The 27617-nt window shown below is 38.4% G+C and overlaps 3 protein-coding genes and 1 long non-coding RNA gene across 4 annotated transcripts; 1 reads left to right on the forward strand and 3 right to left on the reverse strand.

The window, feature by feature from the left end:
* Positions 1 to 149: 149 nt before the first annotated feature.
* LOC131310842 (linoleate 13S-lipoxygenase 3-1, chloroplastic-like) lies at positions 150 to 5533 on the reverse strand. Its single transcript, XM_058338073.1, has 8 exons — positions 4856 to 5533; positions 3854 to 4134; positions 3099 to 3336; positions 2635 to 2970; positions 2221 to 2414; positions 1685 to 1986; positions 1287 to 1553; positions 150 to 1163 (listed from the first exon to the last, which is right to left on the reverse strand). Exons 1-8 carry the CDS (start codon positions 5226 to 5228, stop codon positions 407 to 409), a joined length of 2748 nt encoding a protein of 915 aa, XP_058194056.1. The 5' UTR covers positions 5229 to 5533; the 3' UTR covers positions 150 to 406.
* A 15054-nt stretch (positions 5534 to 20587) lies between these two features.
* LOC131311315 (uncharacterized) lies at positions 20588 to 21457 on the reverse strand. The gene has a single exon (XM_058338719.1). It carries the CDS (start codon positions 21263 to 21265, stop codon positions 20873 to 20875), a length of 393 nt encoding a protein of 130 aa, XP_058194702.1. The 5' UTR covers positions 21266 to 21457; the 3' UTR covers positions 20588 to 20872.
* A 1296-nt stretch (positions 21458 to 22753) lies between these two features.
* LOC131311724 (RING-box protein 1a-like) lies at positions 22754 to 26013 on the forward strand. Its single transcript, XM_058339284.1, has 5 exons — positions 22754 to 22986; positions 23096 to 23146; positions 23236 to 23295; positions 25593 to 25664; positions 25771 to 26013. The coding sequence occupies exons 1-5, from the start codon at positions 22764 to 22766 to the stop codon at positions 25806 to 25808; spliced, it is 444 nt and encodes a 147-aa protein (XP_058195267.1). The 5' UTR covers positions 22754 to 22763; the 3' UTR covers positions 25809 to 26013.
* Positions 24905 to 25852, reverse strand: LOC131311725 (uncharacterized). The gene is made up of 2 exons (XR_009195554.1): positions 25723 to 25852; positions 24905 to 25537 (listed from the first exon to the last, which is right to left on the reverse strand). It is a non-coding gene; the product is annotated as an uncharacterized LOC131311725 (long non-coding RNA).
* Positions 26014 to 27617: the final 1604 nt, after the last annotated feature.

A 27617-nucleotide genomic window follows, 5' to 3' on the forward strand; every position in this document is an offset into this window, starting at 1 on the left:
TGAGAATTGTATTCAAATTTATATGCATTACTTCAATTCTAAATAAACTTTTAACAAGACTAACACGAATCGAATACCAAATGACCGTTTTGAAGACAAAGAATCATATATAATCACGAAAGTGCTGCTGAGTTTCAAATTACTCAAAATGCATGAAAAGAGTAGCTTCATTAAAATTTAATTTAGTCGAGTCAATAGACCCACCCACCATATTTCTAGTAGTTCTATATATATTTCTATGCATAGATATACAACTCTAATTGGAGTTCACAATTCATTGTGCATCCCTGATTTACATTATTAAGCTATTATATCATGCCCAAAAGAACTAGAGACTCTAGTTCTATCAACTCTAGTCTCTATTTAGAGTTAAAACCACTATAAAATACGACCCAACTAATGGGGCTCATATTGACACACTATTGGGCACACCTCTACAAGTAACCCCGGGCTCCGAACTAGGCGCAAGTAGCTCATACGGTAAAACCCCGGCCCCACACCTATTCCTCAGCGTTGAATCACTGTTCCTTTTCTCAATCTCTTTCTCCACCCGTCCGATCTCCGCCGAGAACCCGAAAAACCCTTCCACCATCTCCGCATCACCCGTCCAGATGGATGAGTGATTCCTCTCCCCGATGTATTCCTCATCGGGCGCGTGAGTCGAGAGCGCGTCCACCACCGCCATGTACTTGGTCGCTTGCAATAAACTCGGCAATGACAAGAGAAAGTACTTCTGTGGGTCCGCCACGAAACTTTTGTATTCTGGATCACCTTCTTCGGGAATTAATCGGCGCATTAGAGGAGGCCGATTGGGCACGTATCCGCCGTACGGGTACTGACCGAAGTTGAGGGCGGCGTGTTGGGCGGAAGCCAGCCAGATGATGGTGGTTAGAATGGAGGTGAGATCGTCGGGCGTGGCAAGTGTGGGCCACCAGGCCTCGTGGCGGAGGTCGGCGTGGCCCACGTTGATGGACTCAGCGTACCAGGCTTGGAGCTCTTTGTCGTTGCAGACTTGAGCCGAGTCTGGGTAGTAACGGGTCACGTTGGTTTGGACCCAGTTCTCGATCGCGGACCAGATCATTAGCCCGTCCGATGCGTATGGGTAGTCCTTGATTAGGAGCTTTAGTCCATGTGGTTGGCTTGGGTCTGGTACTGCAATGCCCCTGAATCATTCAATCAAGATAAAAACGTTCGTTAGTTTGGTTTTTGCAATACTAACACTAGTATTTCTACTTTTCCATAATTAGGAGAGATAAATTGAGGAAATGGTGATGAATTCTTGATACCTTCTGATGAGATCAGCAGGCAGGCCCTCCAGATCAAAGCGCCAGAAATTCTTGTAAGCAGCGGCGCTCATCTCCATGCCGTAGCGGCCGGGAGTGAAGCAAGCCTCAATGACACCATCGGCGCTGATCAGGCTTTGGCGGGCCAGAGCGTTGATCTCCAGCGTGTATCTCATGTGTGGGTCCAGAAGCTTAAATATGGGGTGCATCGCACTCAATTGCCTGTGCGCCGCCAAGATGAACGGTTCCATTGTTGCATGGGTTCGCAACCTGTCAATGAAAAGGTAATTTAGCAATTCTTTAACTTAAGCCAAGCACAAGCAAATGTGTTCACCTATGAAGGGTCGTTTACGAGAGACTGATAGTGAAGAGATATACTCCTATTAAATTAAGCTGCTTACCAGTGGTTGACAAGCTGGTGAACGCCGGCGTCATTGGAGCAGACGTGGGCTTTGGCAAGCTGCCATATCCAGCTGGTGGTGGCATCGACGGGGGGTGTGACGACGCGCTTCGAACGGGAAGTGGGCCCGGCTAGTGGCAGGCTAAGCTCGATTGCTACGGGCTTAAGAGTGCCTAATGGGCTCAAGAAAAAGACTGTGCGGGTCGCATAAGCTTTGCGGCCGTCCAGGGCATTTATGCGATCGATAAATGGAAGGTAAATGTCATGGTAGTCCACTATGTATAGCTTATTTTCATCCAGCGCCTGCAAAATGAAAGAAATTTCAGAACTCAAAAAATTGACTCCAGACATTAATGGGTCCTCAAGTCCTCACCATTTTGTTGTTGTACCGGTATTCCCATGCATTTTTAGCCCTTGAATCACGTTCAAATCTTGATCCAAGGACTAAAAACGTGCAAAAACACCAGTATACAAAAATTTGGGTACAACTAAACATAGCCCAAGGACCAAAGTGGTCAAGTTTTTTGGATTAAGTACCTGTTGAACAGTCATGCCATTGAGATGGCCCAGAATGTGTTCTTCCTTGAGTGCGGATTCTTGTGGACCGTAGATTTGTGGATCAAGTTTGCTCACTGGTGGGAATACCTCAAGCCTCTCTATGGTAACAGGGTTAACCCCTGCTATTGCTTGTCGCCCAAATTCATCATCTCTCAGCCATGCAAATCTATCCTCTGTGGAAAGCATATATATTCACTTGTTAGTAACCAAAATTACTAACTTACCCATAAAATCAGATTTTTTTTACTCTAGAAAACGTTCCAAAAACTCTAACATTCATCGTTCGTTGTAGTATTATTTTGACTTTAAGAACAACATGAATTTTGGTGTTACGGAAATTAGTTAGCCGAATAATTTTTCCGTTTAAAGTAGAACCATCAGAAGAGTGCTTACTGGAAAGTATCTTAGGGGTGTTGTATTTGAGAAGGTCGCCTTGGCTGGACTGTTGGATCTTGCCAACCACCTTAGGCAATGGCAATTTCTTCAACAAGTCATCTTCAAGCCCTAGTTTGAGGAGGAGACCTTCACTGTAAAGGCTATCGATGTCCGAAAACCCCTTGAAATCGTGGTTGTTCGCCGAGATGTTAGCCTTTATGGAGGGTAACAAGTTATGAAAAGTGCCCTTTAACCTTCCATTAGAGAATGAATTCATTTTTGACTCCTCAAATTGCTCGTCCCTAGGTACGTACATTGGCAGTGGCTTCTCCACACGGCTCTCTGCATGCATATCTGCAACGACAATCAAGTAAAGGGCAATTTAGTCATTAAACATTGCACGAAAACAACATTATGCAAACAATGATCCCATTACGCTAACATTACTCTGTGCGAAAATTCTGTTTGTATAGCTGACTGACCTGTATCGGTTGGGAGACGTCCGGTGCGACACCGCTTAGGGTAAGGGATCTTTTGACCTCCGAGATTCGGGCGAGCAAGATCTATCCCCCTGTCGGGATTTCCCAAATCGTTGTACACATCGAAATCGTACACCCGGTCAGATAATTTCCTGACTCCTTGCCCATCACCCCTCAAATCTTTCAGCTCCTGCTCTCTCAATGCTCTCAATCCTGATGGCGTCTCGCTTGGCAGATATGGCTGTTCAAATATAAGCATTCAACAGATTATTTTACCAACTAAGAAAATCCCTGCCCAAGTGGTCATTCAGCTTGTCACAGCCCAACATAAAAAAAAACTCGTCAAATACACCATGATTATTTTTGTGAAAGAGGCCAATGAATCAACTAAAGCGAAACTTTATGTTTGTTGTCTACGCGCGAGCGAGGGTGAGAGAGATTATTGGCTACCTAACAAAAATGAGAAAAAAATGACTACCTAACAAAAAAGTGGAAAATTCAAGATGGGTTACCAAGAAATAGTCAACTAAAGCTTTACCTTTAAATAGTCAAAATTCAAAGCTAGAAAACATAGGATGTTGACCTTAGAATTTGCCAAAGAATATTAAGAATAGAAGTGTTAGTTTAATAGTAATAATAAAGAACTTCATCCACTGCCGGTGCAGCCGGGGAAGTCTTGAATGTTGAAAAAACAACAATAAAAATCAAAAGGTCCCAATAAATTTAAGGCAAATTTTGTTCTCTTTTTTTTTCTTTACCTGATTTGAGAAGAATATCCTCTTTGCAGGGTGATCTTTGCTAGACTGGACCCACGAATTGCAGGGGAAATGCACTGGACCACTTGCGAATCCTTCGATGGTGATGCTTTCCAAGTAGAACTCCTTTTGGTGCTTGTTTGTAACTGTGATTGCACCTGGGTTTCCAAAATTGGAGTCCACCGTGAACTCGGTTATGTAATTTACCCTCTCTGTTTTGAGGTTTGATTTCTCTGACCAGTCCTTTAGCACTGCTTGGTTGCTTTTCTTTGGAGCTTTGTTTTCTGTATCAAAAGGTGGAAAATGTTAATCACCAATCCAGTAAATTTTCACAGTTGGAAACCCATGTGAAAATTGGTCGATTTGATCAGAAATTGAAAAGGGAGAGCTGAAGAAGGAACTGGGAAATTTCCTCAAAAAGACTAGGAGTTGGTTCTTCTAACTTCTAAAATAAGGTAAAAATCCTTGTAGTAGTTTCAAGGAAGCCCAGAATGCAGAATTTGGAAACCCACGTGAAAACTTGATTGGTTGGATCAGAATTGAAAAGGAAAACCCGAAAATCGATAAGAAAACTTGGAATTTTTCCTCAATGGCTAGTTTGGGAAGAGAAATGCTTTAACAAACCAAAGGCCAAAAATGGAAAGAAAGCAAAAAACTCAGATTGGTAGGATGATTCACAATTGGCAAGGGAAAAAAAATACTATATTTTTTTAATAAAATTAAATAGTAGGAGGCGGCTAAGGGAACGTGAAATTTTGGTAAGATATAACATTTTTTTACTAAAAAAGGCTCAAGTTGGTTGATTACTTGATTGGAGCAGAAATTCACAAGATTTTAAAGATACTTTGAACAATTTCAGCCTAACACTACACTCCTTCCAATCTTATCAGTAATAGCATCCAAATTGATAAGATAAAAACTCTTTTTTATTTGGAAAAAAAAAAAAAAAACTCTTCATTATTGGAACAAAATTCAGAAGATTTTGGAAGTGATAAAAAGACATACTTGGATCAATTTCAGTGCTAACAAGCTCCAATACCACATTCCTTCCAATCTTGTCAGTTAAAGCATCAAAATGCTTGAACAGTGTCTCTGTCAAATCCTCCTTGTTCTTATTCCTCACAGTCACCACCCCTCTGACCTTGTACTTCACGGCTTTTTCCGGCACCACCGCTCTCACCAAATTCTCACTTATCGCCGCCACCACCGGCTTTACTTCCACGGCTTTCCTCCTCAATCCCACCCTTCTTTTCTGCGAAACCGAGTTAACCCAGAATAACTGGTTTGTTTTCTGATAAAATGTATGGACTTTTGATGAACCCAGAAACACTGATCTCTCAATTAAACCAGAACCCATGATTTCTCTACCCAGTTCCATCTCAAATTCGCTTTCCTATCTCTAGAATTCTCTCTCCTTTCTCTCGAAAATTAGATGCGGTGGTGTTCTGTAGGAGGAGAGAGAAGGGGAAGCTGAAGAAGGGGGGGGAGAGTGGGGAATATGTTTGATGATCCAATGAGCGGGAGGGGTTTATATACACCCCACAGGGAATAAAGAGATCGAAAAAGGAGTTTCTCGTACAAAAAATATGATGACTTTGGAGAAGAAAATACAAACGCCGTCCACACGTTTAAAATTTTTTTTGACACGAGCGGGGTCGTTTGTTCAATGGGCTGCTGAGTCAAAAAAAACTAGTTCGTGGTTTCCGAGTGAAGACGCGGTATAGGACCATTAGGAAGCTATACAGAAAGTGGTGGGGAAAAAATTGTATTTATATTTTTTTTGATGGGACGTGTATGGATATCCTGGTCTTCGCACATATTGGCAACTACCCAAAATCTAGGACTCAGAAACCAAGTTTTGTTGAGTTGGTTTGTTTGTGTGTCGCTTTAGTGGTAGTTAGTGTTCGAGTCCTACGGAGAGCAGATTTGGAGTTTAAAGATATAGATAGTCTCTGAATTTCTGTTGACTAACATATTAATCTTCCGTTAACCCTGCTGATGTATAAACTATGGCAAAAACAAAAGTCTAGGAACACCGCATAAGTCCACCGCAATACTAGTGAAGTTCATTTTGAATCCTATAAAAATACGGAAAAATATCCATAAATTTTAAAATAATTTTTTATGGAACCTTTGTAAAAAATCAATTTCAACAAATAGCGGTAGACATTTTTTTGTATTATTGTTGAGCCCAAGGTGGGCCCTCCTAACAGTGTGGTGGACAAATGCGATGGGTATGTGCCGTGGTGACTTTCTGTGGCACCTTTAGCCACTGTTTGTTTAAAAGTTGACTTTGTAATAAGATTGTGAGTGGGAGGTTGGGTTTGGAGAGAGTGAGAGGGGAATGTACTTGAAGGTCTTTTTGGCATGTTATATTGTTTTGATTCTTAATTTTCTACTCCTACTCCACAGAAATAGGTAAATTGTATCGTATATTTGTTGGTAACGAATAAAAAACCTATCATGAATATGTTTAGTTTATTTTTGTTGAAAAAGAATGGGCGGAGGACTGGAGATGCAATCTTATTTTTGTTGAAAGAATGAGCGGAAATCTTATTTTTGTTGAAAGAGTAAGAGGAGGTGCAATCGAGGAAGATCGATCGTTAGCAAGAGGGAATTGGGTGTCAAAAGGTGGGGTTTGTTGGAGCGGTTCTATGCACGGGAACTAGGGGATAGAGTTGTCGGAAATGATGGACGAAGGGGAGAGGAAGTCGACGGAGGTAATTGCTAGCCCGACTACGAATATCCTTGTCGCGGCGATCCACGGAATCTACTTAAACTTAGAAAGTTGGAATAATCACTTTTTCGACCAACAATAAAATCTCATATGTGTGTATTATAAAATAGAGCGGTCTTTTATCTATCCATACAAACATGAGCATCCTTCCAACTATTGGATCGCAATTTCAATAGGTTACGGTCATTGGATTGAATTATTGATTCCAACTTATTTCTCACGCCTGTCTATCCAGCAGTTTTCCTCTTCTCCATGGTGTTTCCTCTCTTCTCTCTTCTTTTCCTTTATAGTTACTCTCTCTCTTTCCGTAGAATCCACTCCTGGGCGCTCCGGAAAAAAAAAAAAAAAAAAAACACCCACAAGACTCCTCCACCAATTAGCCGTCCCGCACATCCATCAATCAGTCGTTCATGAAATCGATTTGGTTCTCCCTTTCCAGTATGACTCCCATCATCCTTAGGGTCTTCTTGTAGAAAAAATAATGTGGCCTAAATTGCTATTTAGGATGGAATTTTTTTTGATGGGGATGAGAATTTTTTTGCTATTTAGAAAAAGAAAATCGATTTTGCTGTTTAGGATATGAATTTTTTTGATCTATATCTTTTGTTATTTGTCTTTCAAAGATGCGCACTTTGTGTTTGTTAAAATGCATGTTTGACAGAGTGAAAATAGTGGAGAGTAAATTAATTCTTTATGCCACTTTTGTGTAGCTCTCTTAATTTTAAGATAGACTTTGTGGTCCAATACTGCGAGGACAGGCGACATGACGGTAACAATATGTGGAGATATGTATGGGGAAATGCTGGGGACACAGTAAAGTGAATTCAACACTTTTTAAAAAGAATTCCAATTGAGAGTTTATTTGTTGTGGACTTTGTTCCTCTTTCGTTTGAATGGTATTATTTGATCAAATCAAATCATGTTAGGACCAGCACATTTCTTTCCCTCGCTCTCTCTCCTATCGCAAAACATATGACAGAAACGTGTTGTGTCGTGCCTTCAGGCACGGGCATGCACTTGTGTGTGTGTATATATATATAGAATCCCCTTCTTATAAAGATCACCTTATTTTAATAAAATGCGGACCTCCCTTTTCCGATCGAATTTTGATGATCCGAGCCGCTCAATGTGTTCAAAACGTGATTTTAAGGGTACTCTCAAGAATCAGCAAAAAAAAAGACAGGGAAGGGCTTCATCCGAGCAGTTTTTGTTTGTTTTTTATCGAACGGTTCAAATCAAGCCCTTTCCGGTTATTTTTTTTACCGATTTCTCGCGGGTACTCTTAAAATCACATTTTGAACACATTGAGCGGCTCGGATCATCAAAATCCGATCGGGAAAGGCGAGAAATGGGGAGGTCCGCATATAAGATCCTCATTTTAAAGTCCTTACTTGAAGATTTCTAATATATATATATATATATATATATATATATATATATATATGAAATTAGTACAGCCATATTCACTTAGCGTCCGCAACAAGACCAAAAGCAAAATGAAAAGACCCAACATAGAACAAGACCTAACACAAAAAAAAAAAGAGGTAGTCAAACATTTTCCATGAATAGCTTTTCATTATTTTAAAAAAAAAAAACAGAAATTTGCAAAATATTAAATGCTAAAATTATCTCCAAAGATTTCCCTCAATCCTTCCATTTAATTTTCTAACTACCAGATCACAAACTTAAGAACCAGACAGGACATCTACAAGAGATCTCCATCTACAATAATAGCAAATGCACCTGTAACTTTTGATAGCATTTGCCAAATCATCACAAAAGAAAGTTCATGAAAATGAGTACAAAAGAAACCAACAAAATGACAAAAAAGAAAGTATATTTAAAAGTTTTCTACAATCTGGATTTGATGGGTGGGGAAATAGAGAGGGTACTAGTGAAAAAGCCAACAAAAGTGTATTAAATTTTTCCGATTTGGGATCTAACTAAAAGGCAAAATTTCTTTTAATATTGGGATAAGATATTGGTGTCTGCCCCTTTTTTCTTAAATGCAATCAGGCCAGGTTGTTGCCCACTCATGGCAGTGGCAGTGGCAGTGGCATCTTCAACTAGGGAAATAGGGTGAATTGAAAATATATTTGATGTTCTTTTTATGATAAGCAACGTATATAATCACTCGAAGGTGGAACGCTGGACTAGCGCTTAGCAACTTTTAGAACATTGTTTCTCCCTAACAAAATATTTTTGATGTCATCTATACGTGTTTTTTTTGAAAGCCAAAAAAAATATTTAATCAAGGGTACATCTGTAATTCTAATAACGGGAAAAGGTGTATTTGATATAGTTATACAAGAATTCGTAAATTTTCTTAACAACCACCACCAATGTCTATTGTGCAACTTATAATAGATTCCAAAATAATCGACCCGTAATATATGCATGCATAGTTCCATTGTAAAATTGATCCGTGTCAAGTTTGCCATTGACCGTTAAAATCACTTTGGCGATGGACTTTTAGGTGCGTCACTCGGCACAAATTTTCAAATTAATGATTTTGTTGAGGAATCTGAATGGAATAGATCGGGCTCATGAACTTCTAGAATCAATAACAAAATAGAACGCGATTAAATATTCAGTAAACATATATAATCCGAACTGTTAATTCTTTGGTTTTCAAACATTTAATCGCATTCTATTCTGTTATTGATTCTTGAAGTTCAGCCGAATGTATTTCATTCAGATTCCTCAACAAAATCTTCAATTTCAACATTTGTGTGAGTGACACAGTTAAAAGTCCATCGCCAAAGTGATTTAATAGTCGATGGCAAACTTGACATGGATTAATTTTACGATGGAGGTATGTAAGCCCATATTACGGGTCGATTATTTTAGAATCTATTATAAGTTGCTCAATAGATATCGGTGGTGGTTGTTAAGAAAATTTATGACCTTTTAATTTATGAATTAGGCTATATAACTATATCAAATACACCTTTTTCCGTTATTAGAATCACATATGTACCCTTGATTAAATATTTTTTGTGCTTTTTTTTTTGGCTTTTAAATAAACCTTATAGATACCGTCAAAGATATTTTCAATTCGCCCTATTTTCCTAGTTGATGATGCCATTTCCATTGAGTGGCCAACAAAGGAAAAGAGGGACAAACACCAATGCACACCAACCTGCTTATTTTATAGAAATATTGCACATCAGATATATGGTATGATTGAGCGACAACAGAACTTCTGCCGGCAACATATAATTAATCCAATCAATTGTTGTTTTATTGTCTTACCAAATTTACAAATTAGCATTAACATTAATCAAATTCAAATCTCCATAAGAATTTGACTAGTCGTCGCTTGTCATTAACCTAATTAGTGCAGAAGTTCTGTCGTCGCTCTGTCATATCGATCATCTGATGTGCACTATTTTTCTATAAATAAGCAGGTTGGATATTTCAATACTTTGTTTTGCCTCTAACTCTAGAAAAACATCGTTGTCTTTACTAAATTCCTCTTCAAAAATGTTCAACCAAAAACTTTTTGACATTTCAATGTGTATCTGCAAAAATAATTGATAAAGTAGAAAATATAGATGTATTTATACATATATAAAAAATTTAGTTTGACTACCCTAAATAATTGATATCTGCAAAAATGTTCGATTCGGTCGGTATAGATTTCCAGAAAACCGAGACCGAACCGACCTAGATTCGGTTCTGTTTGGTCCATCCCGAACCGAAAAAAAATTCCCTTGGACCGACCGAAGACCGAACCGATCGGTCGGTTTTTTCGGTCCGGTCGGGTTCGTAACAGCCCTAGTCTTGGCTATGGTGACGATTGTCGGTAGAAGAGGTTGCAGTGGCGGGTGGGGTGGACGCGAGGGCGGTGGCCATTATGGTGACAGTAGGGTCGGTGGTGGAAGACCTGGAGGATTTGGTGGCAGCCGGAATTTTCAACCCACATCAAGATTTAGCTTCTGCCGCCGACTGCAGCGTCGCCGGAGCTGCTTGGTGAGTGACCGTGGTTTTGGTGTGGGGAGGAGAGAGAATGGGGTTTTGACTCTTGAGGGAGGAGTGAAATGACAAATCTACCCCTAAAAATAGTCATGTGTTGGGTGCATGACCGTTTGCCGGCCAAAAAACAAACGGCATCCAAAACATGGATGACATTGAAACCAATTTCAAAATGCAAGTATATATTTGTCCAAATTAAAATGTGAAGGACCAAAGTGAATTTTCGCTTAAAGCCGAAGGGATATAACATAAATTTTCTCAAACTGAAAATAGTTGTAAAATTATTTTTGAGTACATCCAAACAAAGTCAACACAGTATTAATTATCATATCGATCATAAAGTTGCCCAGAAGGTTGACTAGGGCAACCGAGTAATTCTTTAGGTTGCCATTCTCTCATGGCTTATATGTATTTTTTTAAGATAATGGTTTTATGTGGCTAAGAAGTGGGGTGCAAAAGCATGCATACACACAAGGGGTGGGCACGGGTCGGGCGGGTCGGGTTTGACCCCGACCCCGACAGGTCGGATATCAACATTTTCAAACCCGCAAACCGAACCGAATAGGGGTAGAAACAGTCCGCTAACCGATTGGTCGGGTTTGGTCGGGTCGGGTCCAAATATATTGTGTACCTGAAAAGAGTTAAGTTTAATACTTTCTGGGAAAGAGTACATGTTAGAATTAAGTTTAACTCTTCTCTGGAATTTTTTTTTTTAAAATTTGGACCATGGATTACCAAGACAGACGACGGTGATCGAGATCGGGATAGCGGTAAAGGGAACCGTAGCACGGTTGTTAATTTTGGTAGTAGTATTGTGTTGTTATAAATGTACGTACTAGTCTATACTTTGATGCCTTGGCCAGTACTCTTTACCAACCAAGTTTAGAATAGAAAATGAGCAAAAGTAAGTCTAAATTCCTTGTTAGACTAGTACTCCTTCCTACTCCTGATTAATCTTAGTTTTTGAACATTGACCTGATCAAGTGACCATATATATATATCAATTCCGTTCATACGTACCGAGGGAGGAACTGGGGTCGGTCGTAGTTAGAAACTGACGTACCGTTCACATTCATAGATATAGATCATATAATAGAGGTTGCCAAATAAAATTAATGAACTCCTACTGCTAATCTTTAATTCCTGTCTGCATGTCGCATAACATGACATGCAACGTAAATCACGACGATGCTTCACGTGCGTATGTAGTAGTTTATGTCTTCATCAACGACCAGAATTCGGTGGAGTTAACACCAAGCTGGGAACAAGATCTCTTGACAGGTCGACGCGTGCAATCTAGAGTAATTTTCAGTAAAGCCAAATTGACTTTTTCATGTTTATTTATTATTGAGATCTTTTCTTGTTTAATTAGCTTTTTTGTCTACTTTTCTGAATTTTAGTCAGTCCTACGTCTTGCCCTTAATTAGTTACACCATTCTTCAAAATACAACGCACTTCTGCTAGCTCTCTAATTTTAAATTTGTACAACGCTCGCATTTTCGAGCCTTGCTCTCGCGCATTTTATTAGTTTGAGATGTGTTTCAAAAATGATTTCACACTCACGCTCACGCACGCGCATATAGATTATATGTGCGTGTTTGTGTGATTTTCCCATTTTTTAAAAAGTGAGAAAATCTTACGACAAGAAAGGACATGCACACGAATCTCATAAATGCCAAATGTTTTAAACCTTGAGCCCACAAGAGATTTGTTTGGTCGTTAACTTTCAGAACTCCCGAAATTAGTCGAGATGTGCGCAAGCCAACTCAAATACTCTCCCATCAAAAAAAAAAAAAAAAAAGAGCACACGTTTTAAGTTTACAAAAAAGCAAAAGACAAGCAGAGATGATGGCACTAACTATGGTTGCCGCCCAAGTTCCCAACAAGAGAAAGGGGAATTCGATACCGTAAGCTTGTTATACATATAAAGCACATCCGATCCTTCTGAGGTCTATATTCTTCAACTTTATTTTTTTTGTTTTTTTTTTGAGAAGAGACTTAAACTTCATACTTTCTCTTCACTACGAGAGTTTGTTTCGCTCTTTAGTTGAGTTTTCTCAATTCATCAATTATAGTATGTACTAAAGAAGCAATAACTTCCTTTAACTTAACCAAATTAACTTGACCGAAGGATGACATAAATTTAAATAATGCAAACAGTACTTACATAAGCTCGTATAACGTTGAGCGATGACATAAATTTTGTTTTGACTCCGGGTACATTGTAATGCAGGGAGTCCCTAGTTCACACTGCATCACAAGTTCCGTCGGTCCCTGTCGGTGTTCGATTCTTAAAGGATGTCTTAGCGTATTAGATTTAATTCTTGAAAGAAGTACACAAGGGGCTGTGTGTCACGACACCTCCTCCATGGATCGATCAACGATTTGCATGCTTTTCGTGCTTGACTTTTTCCTATAAGGACTTCCCTTTTAGATCGGTCATCTTACGAAAAGCAGGTGGAAAAGCCCAAATTAATATCTGACTCAAATGACCATTTCAGATTTGTTGACTTGAACATCTGCCGAACACAGCTAGCTAGCATGCACCGTCCACCAAAGGCACAGTCCAGATTAAAATTCTGTTCAATTTCGCAAACTTTTTTTCTAATGAAGTTTTGCCTTTATGATCTAAAGTAATGTTTGGTGGACTGGGTTAGTTTTTATATTATTCAAGCTTAGTTTGAATTTAAAATTTTAATGAGCTTTAGAATGTGTTCAATCTTGGTTTGTTCATAAAACAAGATGTCAAACGTACTTTAGTTGATGATCACAAGCGGAACGAGCCGAATAGTAACTTTTTCAGGTTCGATTTTAAAATTGAACGATTCGAGTGGTATAAAATTGAAAATTGAAAGTGGTTTATCTGATAGACCACTCTCAAACGAGCTCTTAACGAAAAATGTGTGCTCAAACTCAAGTAGTTTGGTTGGTTTATCAATCTTAACCTACGGGCATAGAAAGGGTCTGTGTGAGAAATTATTCTCGCGAATATATATATATATACACGAAAAAAGGGTGCTCGAATCAAACACCTTACACACCTCAGATGCCGTTGATTCCCGCATGGGGCCCTTTCATTATTTTTTTTTTAAATTTTTGGACGGCTCGGATAGGCCATCCGGTGGCCGGAGACGGCCGCGCGTGGCCGTCGATACGGTTTCCCTACGGAAACCGTCGGTGCAGATATCTTTTCCCGTATTTTTTCTAGCATTGCTCATAGCCTCATACTCCTACCTGCTACTAGTATGAGAGAGGTGGATCAATAATGCCCCTGACTAATTTTTCAAGAGTGACCACCGTCATGAGAGAGACAGAGAGAGAGAGACAGAGAGAGAGAGAGAGTACTTAGGTAGTACCTAGCTAGCTAGGTCCTACTGGCACGGGTGTCAAGTGTCAAATAGCTGGCTTGAGATACTCTGACCGGCTCGCAACCGTCCGACTCCCTGTCCCATCCTTCAGCATGTGACACCTGTCGCCCTTTAACTTATCTTCTAAGATCATCTCCAACCCATACTCCATTTCTTCATTTTGGAGGAAAAATATTCTCCAACCCATCCTTTAAAACTCTCTTCCATTTGGAAGGATGAACTTTGATTCTCTAAATATAGAGGATGAAGGAAAAAATAGAGGATCTCCTCCAAATATGTGTTGTAGTTGAGAAATAAAGTGTTAGGTTGGAGTTGAGATAAATAGTACAATCCTCTAAATTTACTTTTCAAATAAAATAGATTAATTTGATCCTCTCAAATAGAGATTTGGAGGGTGTTGGATTGGAGATGCTCTAAGAAGCCGTTCCACTTTCTAAGAAAATGAAGTTTAAGAAAAAGAAGATAATTTCACGGATGAAACTTCCTTTTACGGAGTATTTTTTTACTAGCACTGTGCTCCGTTCAATGCATAAGACAAAAAAAATCACATTAGTGTTTTTCCGGTGATGTCTATTGAACACCCTCAACGCTAGTTGTTAAAAAAAAATAGTTTAATTTTTTTTTATTCACGTTCAATACACGCTAGTAGTGTTCACATTCTATTTACTGAAAGATATGCATACATGTGGTGAAGAATGAGTTTAGAGTATTGCACCCTAAACTCATGACTGTGCTTCATGTATGTAGAATAATTCTTCCTCAATGTACAAAGGATCTGGAACACATAAATCACAATAAAACAAAGTGAAACTATGGCATAAACAACAGAGATGCTATAGGTACAGATATACTAGTACATACCCCGCGTACAAACCAGTTTTGAGCCCATTTTGAATCCCAAATAAATGATCCAAACTGCTTATTTTGTCTAAAGTATTTTGTTCTGGGTCCCTGCAAAAAAAAAAAAAAAATGAAGCTAAATCGGATATCGGTTGAGGCGTTTACGATGTAAGCAACTTTGACCGAGAATTCAGGCTAGAATTCTGAAGCAAAGTTGGACTTATCGCAAACACCTGTAACAATATCCGGTTTAACTGATTTTTTACATGAACCCTAAATAAAATATTTTAAAACAAAATGAACAGATCAGATTATTTTTTTGGGACCCAAAATTGGCCCAAAACTGATCTGTACACAATGGTACAGATTTTTTATATGTACCTCTATCATTTCAGGATAAACAAAGGAAAAAAACCTTTGAAAAGCTAGCTCTGATAACATGTTATAATTATGCTAATTCCCAAAAGTGAGCAAACTTCATGTGTCTATTTGTGATGTACCAATCTAACTTACCACGCTGATTTTTGAAGTTCTATGTTTTTCGTTCTTAATTCCTCTTTATCAAAGCACTCATTGGAAAATGCATATGTTCAGTTTTTTTTTTTTTGGGGTGTTAAATAGTGCATATATTAGGTGATTTTGAAAACATTGTTTAAAAGAGATCATTGAGATTTATTAAGCAAGATCCATATTGCATAAAAAAAGTATTACTAATTAAAATTTATAATTAATTTTTTTTATCTAATTGAGATAGGACGAAAGAGAAAAGAATAGAAACGGGGAGAATTATTAATTTTTTTTTTTGGGGGGTAACAAGTGCATATGTTCATCAGTTGCAGAAAAAAAATGCGACAATTGTAGCAAGAAACAGAAGTGGGGAATACTAGTTTCTTGTGGGTAACACATGTAAAAGGGAACACATGTGTTACATGTTGAAGGGTGGGACCAGGGAGACTGACAGGCACGACGAGTGGGACAGAGGATCTCAAGCCCAAATAAACTTTGGCCCTCCTCAGATTGCTTTTGTTGAGTGCGCAGGATTCTTTTTCTGAGTGCAAAAAGTTGTTATGCGCCAGAAATTCACTATACGTACGGGGAACTTTCACCAAGCAAAATATTTAGGAATCGGGAGTTGGTGCTGTGTAGCTGCTGCACAGCATTATGCTAGGTGACTCGGATGCCGTTCGTTTGACAATTCAACGGTTCAAATATTATCTTCACCCATGTTGTATCTGAACCATTTATTGTCGAAATGAGATTTGAACCGTTGGATTACCGAACGAACGATATTCGAGCTCTACACAGCACCAGTCCCGAATCCAATATTTATTAGACAACGAGTTCTTTATACTAATCTCTCTCTCTATATATATCCAAAATTAACAGTTCGTGCTTATAAACTATCTAGGATGACCACTATTTTAAGTCCGTGCTTATATCTTGTTATTATTAGAGATAATTGAAGCTTGCTGTTGGCGGAGAAGGAAGAAGAATCTATTCATATTTGGGGCATATTAATTGGTGCTTGACTTGCTGCTTAAGTTTTGAGATTATTTTTCTCGCTTATTTTTTTTACTTATTTCTTTTTTGGGTAATGCAGTGTGTACTGGGTCAGTTTGCGCAAGCCTCGAACTAATTTCTATAATAGTCCCTCATATAGCCGTTTCACATGCTTATGCGCGGGTGAGATGGTCTCAACACGTTGTTAGCAAAGAGAATCGAACATGAAACCTTAAGATATAACAAATTATTTTTGTTTTTATTATTTTTATTAGTACATATTAAGGGTGCTCCTTTACGTACAGCTAGCAACCCATAAATAAGAAGTCTCTCCCCTTCTCCCATGAATATAGATAACTGACATCATCGTTCGCGACTGATCTCAGGTAAGTAATTTTCAAAGGGAGAATAACGGTCACAAACGTATTTTGATAATTAATACCCACCAAAAATATGCGGAGAACATTGGGCCTGTGACTTAAAAGACATTCCAATTTTAATGATTGGAGATCATGAAAAATGGACTACTTTAATTTATATGGACCTGGGGGCTGCAACTTTTGGCAAAAGTCGATCGATCAGGCCTTGTTTTTATAGCCCAATCAGCTATTTGATGCTCGAAAGAGAGCATGTTTTGATGGGAAAACCAACATCGATCATCTTCGTATCGTATGCATGCTTTCGAGTCTTTTACATATAATCATGTTGAATAATGTAGCATGCACATGCATCTTTTGGTTTGTTAAATGTACTCACTTGTAATTTGCAACCATGTCTTTACTGTGAATGACAGCTAAATATTCAGTTGGATATCGATAAGTATTTGATCCAAGCATCCAATTATTGATCTAAAGCTCTGAACTAAATTTTTTGAACCAAAACAAGCGTCGGGCAATCAAATACTTATTGATCTAGGATTGTGATTTATTTATTTATTTATTTTTTGCAGGACTGTATTTTAAAGATCAAGCTCTACAAAATAAATCAACTTGGTCATCAAAGTGGAGTTCGGTGTAACCTCACCCAAAGTAAATAACGCTCATCCTCATTTTGAGTGAATGAAAAAAATTACATTCTACTAGATGCTTTAAAAAATTAGTGGATGTCAAGAGTTGAACCACAGTCTTACATACCAAATCAATTGGGCTAACCTAAAAGTTCGAATATACTCGGTATCAAACTTTTACCCATAAAATTGAGTACAATAAGGTAATCGATTATTTCGAGTACTTTCCTATCATTTGTACTTCCTTTTTTCTTTTCTTTTTTTCTTTTCTCCATACTTTAGGAGACTGTTTAGTGTAAGGGGGGAAGGACAGAAGGTGGGACTTGAACCCCATACTTCATGCATAAGGGGTATAATGTCGTGCCAACTGCATTAGCAGCCCACTTGCTTATTCGATCGTCTCTGTTGTTGCGAAATTTATAACATTATCCATTCATGAATCAAAAATTGAAAAAAGTGAAAGGTAGATGTGATTAAAATAGTTCAAGCTTGTACGAAATTTCATTATTATAACCCTAAGTCTAGGGGTGTGCAAAAAAAAAAAAACGAGACCCGACGAACCCGACCCGACTTCGAAGGGTTTCGGGCGGGGCTGAACATGTGGTTCGGTCCGGTACGGGTACATGTTTCCAAAAAAATCAGTTTTCGGTTCGGGGCTCGGAGGCTGTTTTTTTTCTTACCCGACTCGACCCGACCAAAAAAATCGGTTACACGGTTGGGTATCCCCCTCCTTCGGTTCGGGTCCAAAAAAAAAACGATAACCGACCAGTCGGGTTCGGGTCCGAACCCGACCCCTCCGACCCGTGCACACCCCTAACCCTAACCTAGAGTTTTTTTCCACCCCACTTCAATCTGTGTCGCACTAGGTGTTGGAGACTTGGAGCGCCTGGGAGTTTGAAGGCATCTTTCAGTAATGACGAAAGCACTCACATCATATATTGGGGTACTTCGAGCAGCGTGGATATGGCAATACACGATGACGAAAGCACTCACATCATCTCATTAATCAGAAAAATTATTTGGTGGTTTTAGAACACTGCCACGTGGTGTCCAAATTAATGCTGCATTTAGATTTGGATTTGAATTTTTTTTGAAAAATAATTGGGGTAATAAGTGGAGAGAGATAGAGAGAGAAATATTGAAAGTAGAGAGAATCTATGTGATATTTTTTGAAAAATGCTTTTTGAAAAGCAAAAGAACAAAACATAAGTGTATAAGTGTTAGGGGCATCCAAGACTATTTAACAAATTTTCAATCAACAATGGACTCATATGCACATACAATCATAATTGAGGTGGGTTCCATATACACCGGAGTACGCCACCTCTAGTGTGTCGGGCTCACCCCAATTGTGAGCGTGTGTAAATGTGTCTAATGCGTGTGGGGCCCATTTCAATTTTGAGTGTGTGTGGATGTGTGTGGTTCTATAACTTCCCTTCTCAAAAAGAATTTTTCAAAAAATACCTCCTAGATTCCTCTTACTTCCAATATTTTTCTCTCTATCTCTCTCCACTTATTACCCCTACTATTTTTCAAAAAACTTTTCAAATTTCAATCCAAACACAGATCAATTACTACAATCTTTTTTCCTGTTTTCATTCAGTGAAGTTTGGTCCACGATTTTTTTGGGTATAATAAAATAGAGAAGTGCGGATCAAAAAAAAAAAAAAAAGAAAGAAAAAGAATAGAGATGTGAATATTCTACTTCACATATTCGTCAAAAAATATTACTAATAGTCATTTGCAGGAAGCTCTATTGTGAGTTTGCCGATGAAGTCGGTATTTGAAAATCACAGATACAAATACAAAACAGATTGAAACCATTAAAATCATTTCATAAAACTGAAACAAGTTCTAGCTAATTAAACAATCGATTCGAATATTAAAACCTAAAATATATATGTACGAAGTTACTTGACATGAGACTTTATCATTCCCTTAGAAGAGAGTTTAGCCGGCCTAGCCTCACAAAGTGACAATGGAAAATTGAACCCAAGCAACTGTCATATGAAAGACAATTGGTGGTGAGTCCTCAAGCTCTTGTAGTTAATTAGAGAAAGGGGTGATTATACGTGTGAATCTCTTCGCGTGAGCAAAAATTCCTTCAGTTCTACATTAATATTTGTCCTTTCCAAAATCATTTGTGAATTTTTCGCACCAAATTTTGCAAAACTCATTGAGATCTTGAAATTGGTGCAATAAGTAACAGAGTTTTTGAACAAAATGACAAATATGGGGTGGAGGGAATAATAAATATAATGAATAAATATGGATACTTTGGAATATTTTGAGTTGGTTCCATCTGTTTCAGTTCAAGAAGATGACAGACACTCTTTTCATGAGGATATGACTTCCAATATTTATATCTATTAACTAGTATTATTCCAATTAAAACTATTAATTTTATCTAGACATTCCATCAGTTACAAAAAGGATCCAAAGTTATGATTCGAATTGAAAATGAAATGAAATGAAATGTCATGTTCATTTTTGGAGGAATAGTCCCCCCCATATAATTAGTCGAGATATGTATAGGTTGGCTTGGATATTGAATTATCAAAATATATCATGTACTTTAATATTGAGGTACATGTTGAACATTCTCTAAGGCATTCAGTCTTTAAAAAAGACAATATTGCGAAATTAAAAAAAAAAGAAAAGGTAATTGATTAGGACACTACACTTTTCAATGACAAAACTATAATATTTGTCTCTTAATATTCAAAATGCACAAACAGGAACAATAAAAGATAAAAATTGAAGTGTTTATATCAAAAAGCCAGGTGCCAAAATTATTTCTCAAAAAACAATTAAAAAAGAACGTGGATCATTAATAAAAATATTTTGAGACTTGTGCTTCCTAATTAATGTGTCATCTCCATGTGCAGATTGTCACTCCCCTAGTAGATTAGATCCCTATAAACAAATAGTACCAGGAGATACTGATGATCCTTCAATGTCTTTCAATTAATATTTACAAAAAGTAGTCTTGTAACTTGTATTTGATGCTACCTAGCTCGATCTCACATGGACGTGCTTCAGCTTTGACCTTGCTTAATAAGAACCTTCATCTTAGCTCATGCTTGTTGTACGACCAATTAATTTATAGAGAGAGGTCGGGAGTTCGAATTTATGAAAAAATAATGTCAAATTCCGGTTAAAATCTAACTGTTAAAACTTTACTAACGCTATCGTGCGGTGAATAAAGATAAACAACTTTGATCTTACTCGGCACGGTATACTCAAAATTCATATAATGCACATGCAAAGATTTACGATTTTTTTTTACAAGAAAACTATTGTCCTTGAAAACAAACAAACTTTTACTCTCAACCATAATATATGTTGAAGGGGAAACAAAAAATCATCTATTTTCAATGCAGAAGCAGTACAATTTTCCAAAGTTTTTGAGCTCTAACTAATGCGGTGTAATTGGACTTTTGGACCACAATAGTAGTCCAAAGGTACAATTACACGAGCATTGGCTTATCATTACACAACATTAAGCAAATTAACACAAACATTAACAAAAATTGAAAACCATTCCTGAATCCTTTACAAATGGTGAGGCAGGCAGGCAGGAGTATGGATCATCAGGGACCATAGGCGTTGGTGTAGCTATTGAATGACATGCCCAAAACAGGGACGCCAGAGGTGGGATCGAACAGGACCCTCTGCTGCACGGTCTCCATCGCAGCACTGGCTTCAATTATCTCTCTTATCAAACACCTGTAGTACTGCGTCAGCTTCTTTAGCGTGCACATGTTCTTGATCTTCAGCCACCGCAGCCGGGCTCGGCGGAAAAGCCTCACGAAGAAGTGTCCCCGCCGCAGCTTCTTCCCTCCGAGGCGGACCGAGGGTAGTTTCCGCCTCCGAAGGGGGATTAGGCGGCGGCGGTGGGACAAGTAGGTTGTTGGGGTGGGAGGATGGGTTTTCACTTCCCTTTGGGTTAGGTCTCGGTTGAGGTTACTGTGATTTGGGTCCATGAGGAGGAGAGGGGAGGGGAGGGATGGAGATGTATTGGGTGAGAGAGCAGACGAGGAAGGAGGAGTCTAAATGAAACAGATGATGGTTTGGTTCCAGTGTTAATTTCTATGTAAATTATAGTATAGTATTTAAGGTGCACATTGCACATGGTGGTTACATCGGGGGTGGTGGTACGTTTTGGTGTGGGGATTATTCAATCCTTTTGGATAATGTGGTATGCCAGGTGCTTTGTGATAGGTAAATATATACTCAAAGATTATGATTTGACAGTGTCTTAATAATAAACTAATATGTGGTGTATTATGATTAGTGTGGAGCAATACTTAAAAGAACATCTAATAACTCGAGACGAAGGGGGTTGCCATCGAACTTGGAGGGTAGGCTCGTTGAATCGACCAAATTAAATATCGAATGAAATCATATAATAAATGAGACGTATTACTCGAGAGCAATAATTGATGGAGTGATTATATAAATATTGGATAGCAACCTTACGATACATAGGGTACACAACTAATGTTTTGAAACAATATATTTGACCTTGTTTTTTTCAAAATTATCTAACAGCTATCTCATTTCAGGAAAGTTCAGCGATACTCGTAGAAGATTTCATCACAAATTAATAGAACACAAAAATCAAATTAGTTGGAAATTCTCAATATATTTGACCTCGTTTTATCACATATTACAAAACAGACCAAAATCAAGTTTGAAAGTAATGTGCGGTCTAATTTGAGGCATTATAGAACACAAAAATGAGAAGCTCATACAAAAGAAGTAAAACATAAATAAAATCCACAGACATCAACTGATCAACATAATCCCTCAGTAAACAAAAAGGTCATGCAAATAAGGGAGAAACTCTCCACCAAAGGGAGAGGAAAATGACAAATAAAAAACAAAACAAAAAAAGTTACGAAAAATCGACTTTTTTAGTCCCCATTCTGCATTGGATCTTCCGCCATCAACGTTATGTTTGACAAAAACATCGTCGGAGTGTGACATCGTGTTTGCCTGATATAATACCGTCAACGTCGACAATGAAGAGGGTGGAGAGATGGATTAAAGGTGGAGTTTGAGAATTTCCGATTTACCAAAAACAAAAAGGGTGGAGTTTGAGACTGGGGACTGGGGAGGGACTGCACTGGATAAAAATAAAATCACGAGGGTCAAATTGAAAACACTTATTAAAAATTCTCCATCTTCAGATTTAATAGCTCATTTTGAAAATTCGTGTCATTTTTCAATCGGTTATATTTTGTAATTTATAATATTTTATGTAATTTAAAAAACATTGTCTTGTAGTAGAATTAATCAAGATTTATCAAATAAGATCTATATTGAATATAAAATTTATTACCAATTTAAACATACAACTCATTTTTTATCCGGTTAGAATTGAACGAGAGACTATTAAATTCAGACGGAGGGAGCATGATATATCAAAACCATTCATAAACTAAAGGGAAAAATTGTAATTTCTTGTATTTGTCTCTCATGATCTCATCCTTTTACTGTGCAGGACACTCCTCTCTCTCTCTCTCTCTCTCTCTCCACTTTTTCTCTTCCCCCACCCACATATTTCATCGGACAACAATGGACACCGACGTCACCATGGTTCCCGCCGGCGAGGGATCATCGAGCGTCCCTGGACCTTCATCGAAGAAACCTAAGCGCTTCGAAATAAAAAAGTGGAATGCCGTTGCTCTCTGGGCTTGGGGTACCTTTAACCCTAACCCTAATCTACTCCTCTCTTCTTTTTTTTTCCTGAAATATTTTTTGTGGTTGTGATGCGAGCTTAATTTGATTTTGTGGACCGGTTGATGTAGATATCGTTGTGGACAACTGTGCGATTTGCAGGAACCATATCATGGATCTCTGTGAGTAACTTCAATTGTTACTTTTTTTCCGCTGTTTTTCGTTTGTATTTAAAGTGTGAGGTATATATTCTAATGCGATTTGGTTTTAGGCATTGAATGCCAAGCTAATCAAGCTAGTGCGACCAGTGAGGAGTGCACCGTTGCTTGGGGTAAACATTCTCCTTTTAGCACTATCTTTTACTTGACTGATTCACTACAATAGACTATGCTTGACTTCTAAACTATACTTGAGTAGAATTGACATCATAGAGAAGCTTGTTTCGACTTAGTTTTCTGATATATAGTGCTACCCTTTTCTGATGGCATGCTTCCTTTAGGACTTTACTGTTAGTGTGAAATCTTATTCCATTGGTTTAAGCGTCCCGTTAATCTGTTTCTTTTGGAATTTGATGAATATAGCTTGTTTTTAGAGGTTAGGATTCAGTCCTTGAACATGGGTTCAACTAGTTTCAGTTTTCAAATTTTGTGCTTGGATCGAATTAGGGAAAAACTGTGCTCGGGGTGTCAAGGATAAATAGCAATGTAAAGTAATGGATAAGACTATAATACTTCACAAAAATTGAAATGCACTGCAAAGCTATTTTCATCAAGGAAAGTCATAAAAGTTGAATTATAGTGTTCAGAACTACGAAACATTTTGACTTGAGCCCATCATTAAAGGGTCTAAGGGCTGTTTCTATGCTTTGGGATTTAAATTTTGCTGCCCATATTGGATTCCAAAGAACAGCACTGGTGATGTGGGCTCTAGAAGTTTTCTTGTGAAAACCACATCCCAAAGGTACTAGTAAGTAGAAACTCTTTCTAAGAGACTAAGCAACGTATCACAAACTCATATCTTGACATTCTCTGTCTCAACACTAAGTTTGTATATCTTCACGAGTAGTTGACTGCCCTTTCCTCTAGATCCTTTATGGGATCGATCCTTTTTTAGTGTACAAGTATATTTGGAGCTCAGCGTGTCTGGAAGCACATGAGAATGTTCTGTTGCTGATATTATTAGTGGCCCGGTTGTTGCTCTCTCATTTGGCACCTCAGTTTTTTTTTATCTTAATTGGGGTCCCCTCCAAAAGGTGAGCACTCCAGAATTCCGGTAGGTTATACTACGATGTGCTTTGTTCTGTCCGATTGAAAGAGAAGCCGAGTTCAGACATCTGACCTGATTCAGATCCACAATTCAATGGTTGGGTTGTCTCCCCACCTGCTAACCTTCATGAAGGTGAAGCTTCAGCCAAACTGCGACTGGATCCAATGTACTCTTAGGGTTGTACAATTCTCCTTAAAAAATAGCACAAAAAAATGCTCCAGTTGAGACATCAACTCTCTCACTACCACAGTTTAACTTCAAGTCAACAAAATCACAAGTGAGTTAGTGTTTAGAAACTGTAATGAGTAGGTCACCTAGACACCTACATTTCTACTTGCATATTGAACTACATAGCGCGCTTACATTTTCTTCTTATTTTATCTGTTAAGAAACAATGTGTGAAAAAAACACCAATGGGGTGCACCAGGGTGCACAAGACCAATAGATACCCATGTAGTGAACCTGTTTTACCATATATATTATATTTAACGGGATGGTTTAGTTGAATGTTAGGAGTAATTTATGATGAGTGTCTAGAATCAACACTAAAACGTATGGACAATGCTTTGTAGTGGAGTGTTTGGAATCACCATTACATAGTAGGCCTTTTGGTTTACTAGATGTGTGGTGTAGTTGGCTTGCTGATGGTGTGGATCATCATTGTTACCTGATTGTGATCCTTTTTATATGCTTCTGGTTGGGTTGCTTTACATAAATAATTGGATCGCTATATGTTGCTCGCATGAGTACCAAACCGTTGTGGATTTCTGGATACCACACACACAATCGTTCTGTGACTCAGTTACCCATCATTGACACAATATAAAGTTCATGCACGCATAGTTGTTAGAAATGACGTTGCATGGCGCAGGCGTATTAATATCCTGAGTGTGCTGGTGTCAAAGGTTGTTGGTAGCTGGAAGATCTTCTTTGAGTGTGGTTCGCTCTAGACTCTGTTGTGCCATGAAATTGTCTGGTTAATAGTAACAGTCCAGTTTCTTTGGATTGTGAAGAAAGGCAGCATACAATAGGCATCCACCATGTTAGGATGACAAACAATCTGGTGTTTTGTGTTTCCACAAATCACTCTTTAGCCTGGCATCCATCAAAAGTCATATGGTTGGCAGTTAGGGATGGTAATGGCTTGCAAATTGTTTAACTGGCTCTCATTCGAGTTCATCCCTAGCAGTATGTTGATGATCTTCTTCCTCTTTATGTTGCTATTCTTCATGCTCTGAGCCTTTTTGAGACGCTGGGTCCAATTCGTATATTTTCTCAAATTCTTGTTTCAGTGGTTGTTACTTTCTCTCTTTTTTGTTGTCTATTATGTCCTTTAAGTAACCTAGATTCACATTCCTGCAGGTGTATGCAATCATGCCTTCCATTTCCATTGCATCAGCCGGTGGCTGAAAACCCGCCAAGTCTGCCCACTCGGTATTCTACATATCTACTCTTTATTAGTCCTATTCATGTCTTATTTATGAAACTGCACCTCAATTTTGAGAACTCTAATTTACTTTTGTGTCTTCTCACTTTGCAGATAACAGTGAATGGGAGTTCCAGAAGTATGGTCACTAGAGCATTTAGTAGCATCGCAGCGGACCTGTTAAAGACCAAATCCATTTCTTTTTTCTTTTTCTTTTTTTTTTTTTGGGGGGGGGGGGGGGGTGAGAGGATAGATGTTAGTTTTGACGTCCAAAAATCAAAGATGGTGTCTACAATGTTACATTAAGTTTCTTTAGTTGAGATTAAGAACTGAGATACTAGATGCTCTTTTTGAAAATTTGCTCTTCCATAATCTTCCAGGCAGGTCGGCTGCTCTACACGGTTGTAGAATGGTGACATTGCTGAAATGGACGCCAGATTGGCCGCTCTACACAGTTGCAGGGTGGGTTGCCCTACAACATCCCGGGTCCCACCATAAGGGTTGGTTACTTGATGCATTCTTTACCTGGGGGGTTTTGAGGAAACATAAAAACAAATACAAAGGACACAAATGCTCCAACTACAAGAAAAAAACAAAAATCCATGAGGGAAAAATGAAAGGAAAAAAAAACAGCTCCAGTGTCGGAACCCACAAATCGGAGGGAGGGGGAGGGGAGGGGGGAGAAAGAAGGGCGGCGACAGGGGAGTGGATGGGCAACCCTACCCCCAAACTCTCTCTCTCTCTAGAAGACTCTCCACTTCGAATGGGGTCCCCCGAAAGTATATTCCTCACTCAATCAAACGAGGCCCCAAGCAGATTCATCTTCTACGGCGTGATTTTGCAAGTTGCCTTCCCTGTTTAGTCCGAACAAACTCAAAGTCCCCTTGAAAAAAACCTTGCACGTATCAAGTACACGCACTCAAAACCAAGCAATACTTATTGGCATACCTTCTAAGGTTAATTCTGTAAGAAGGACCTCAACAATGGCTGTTATCCTGGTTTATGTCGACCTCCAAACCAGTAGAGAATAAATAGTTCACGTTGTAAAAGTCAGAGTTGAAGATAACCGCTGAATGCTGGATTCACAGTTCTAACGAAAAATAAGGTCTGTACCATCTACCTCATTACTCTCAAGACTCCAGCTTTCAAGCATAGATCGTTCATGAAGATCTCCAGATAAATTGCGTGGATCTTTCTACAAACTATGCATTGAAGTTCCATATCATGCATGAAATGCCTTAAAAGACACTTTGTAATTGTAAGAATATATAAAGATATTGGAACAATCTTGGCTCATCTCCATGTCCTTGACAACCAACACAAACAATAATACTACTAATGCAATCCCTAATCAACAGCGATATGGGCGGGAAAAACTGGATACGGACTTAACTTTTTGAGTTTTTTTATTTTTATTTTTATTTTTATCCCCTAAACTATGTAACTTTTTTCTACTTTGTCCTTAAAACTATCAATTTGGCAATTTCATCCCCTCAACTTCCACTCCGTTACCTAAGTGATCCAATACATAACATAACTCAGCATTTGGACGGAAAAGAACCTCACGTACTTATCACGTGAGATCCCAACCCATAAGATGCGCAAAATAGACATTCCATGTCTCACAATCCATTGGCGCCAACTACACGTGTTCCCTCTAAATGTCCATTTTACACCCATTATATATGCATTACCTGTAAACACAAAAAAAACAGAGTACACCAGTCTCTCTCTCTCTTCCATGGCTTCTTTTAAATGCTAGTCATTTCCATAAAGCTTAATGCCTGCATTTTTTTAATTCTCTCTCTCTCTCTCACTCAAATTGATGCATGAGAAACAAAACCCCCACACTGCTATTCACAATCAGAAACAAAACCCCACACAAACCTATTTTTGTACATGCAATTAATTGACAATGAAAACCTATTTTTGTACACGCTAGTCGATTTTTTCCCAAAAAG

The sequence above is a fragment of the Rhododendron vialii genome, chromosome 12a (genome assembly GCF_030253575.1).
Source record: "Rhododendron vialii isolate Sample 1 chromosome 12a, ASM3025357v1".
NCBI classification, from domain to species: Eukaryota; Viridiplantae; Streptophyta; class Magnoliopsida; order Ericales; family Ericaceae; genus Rhododendron; species Rhododendron vialii.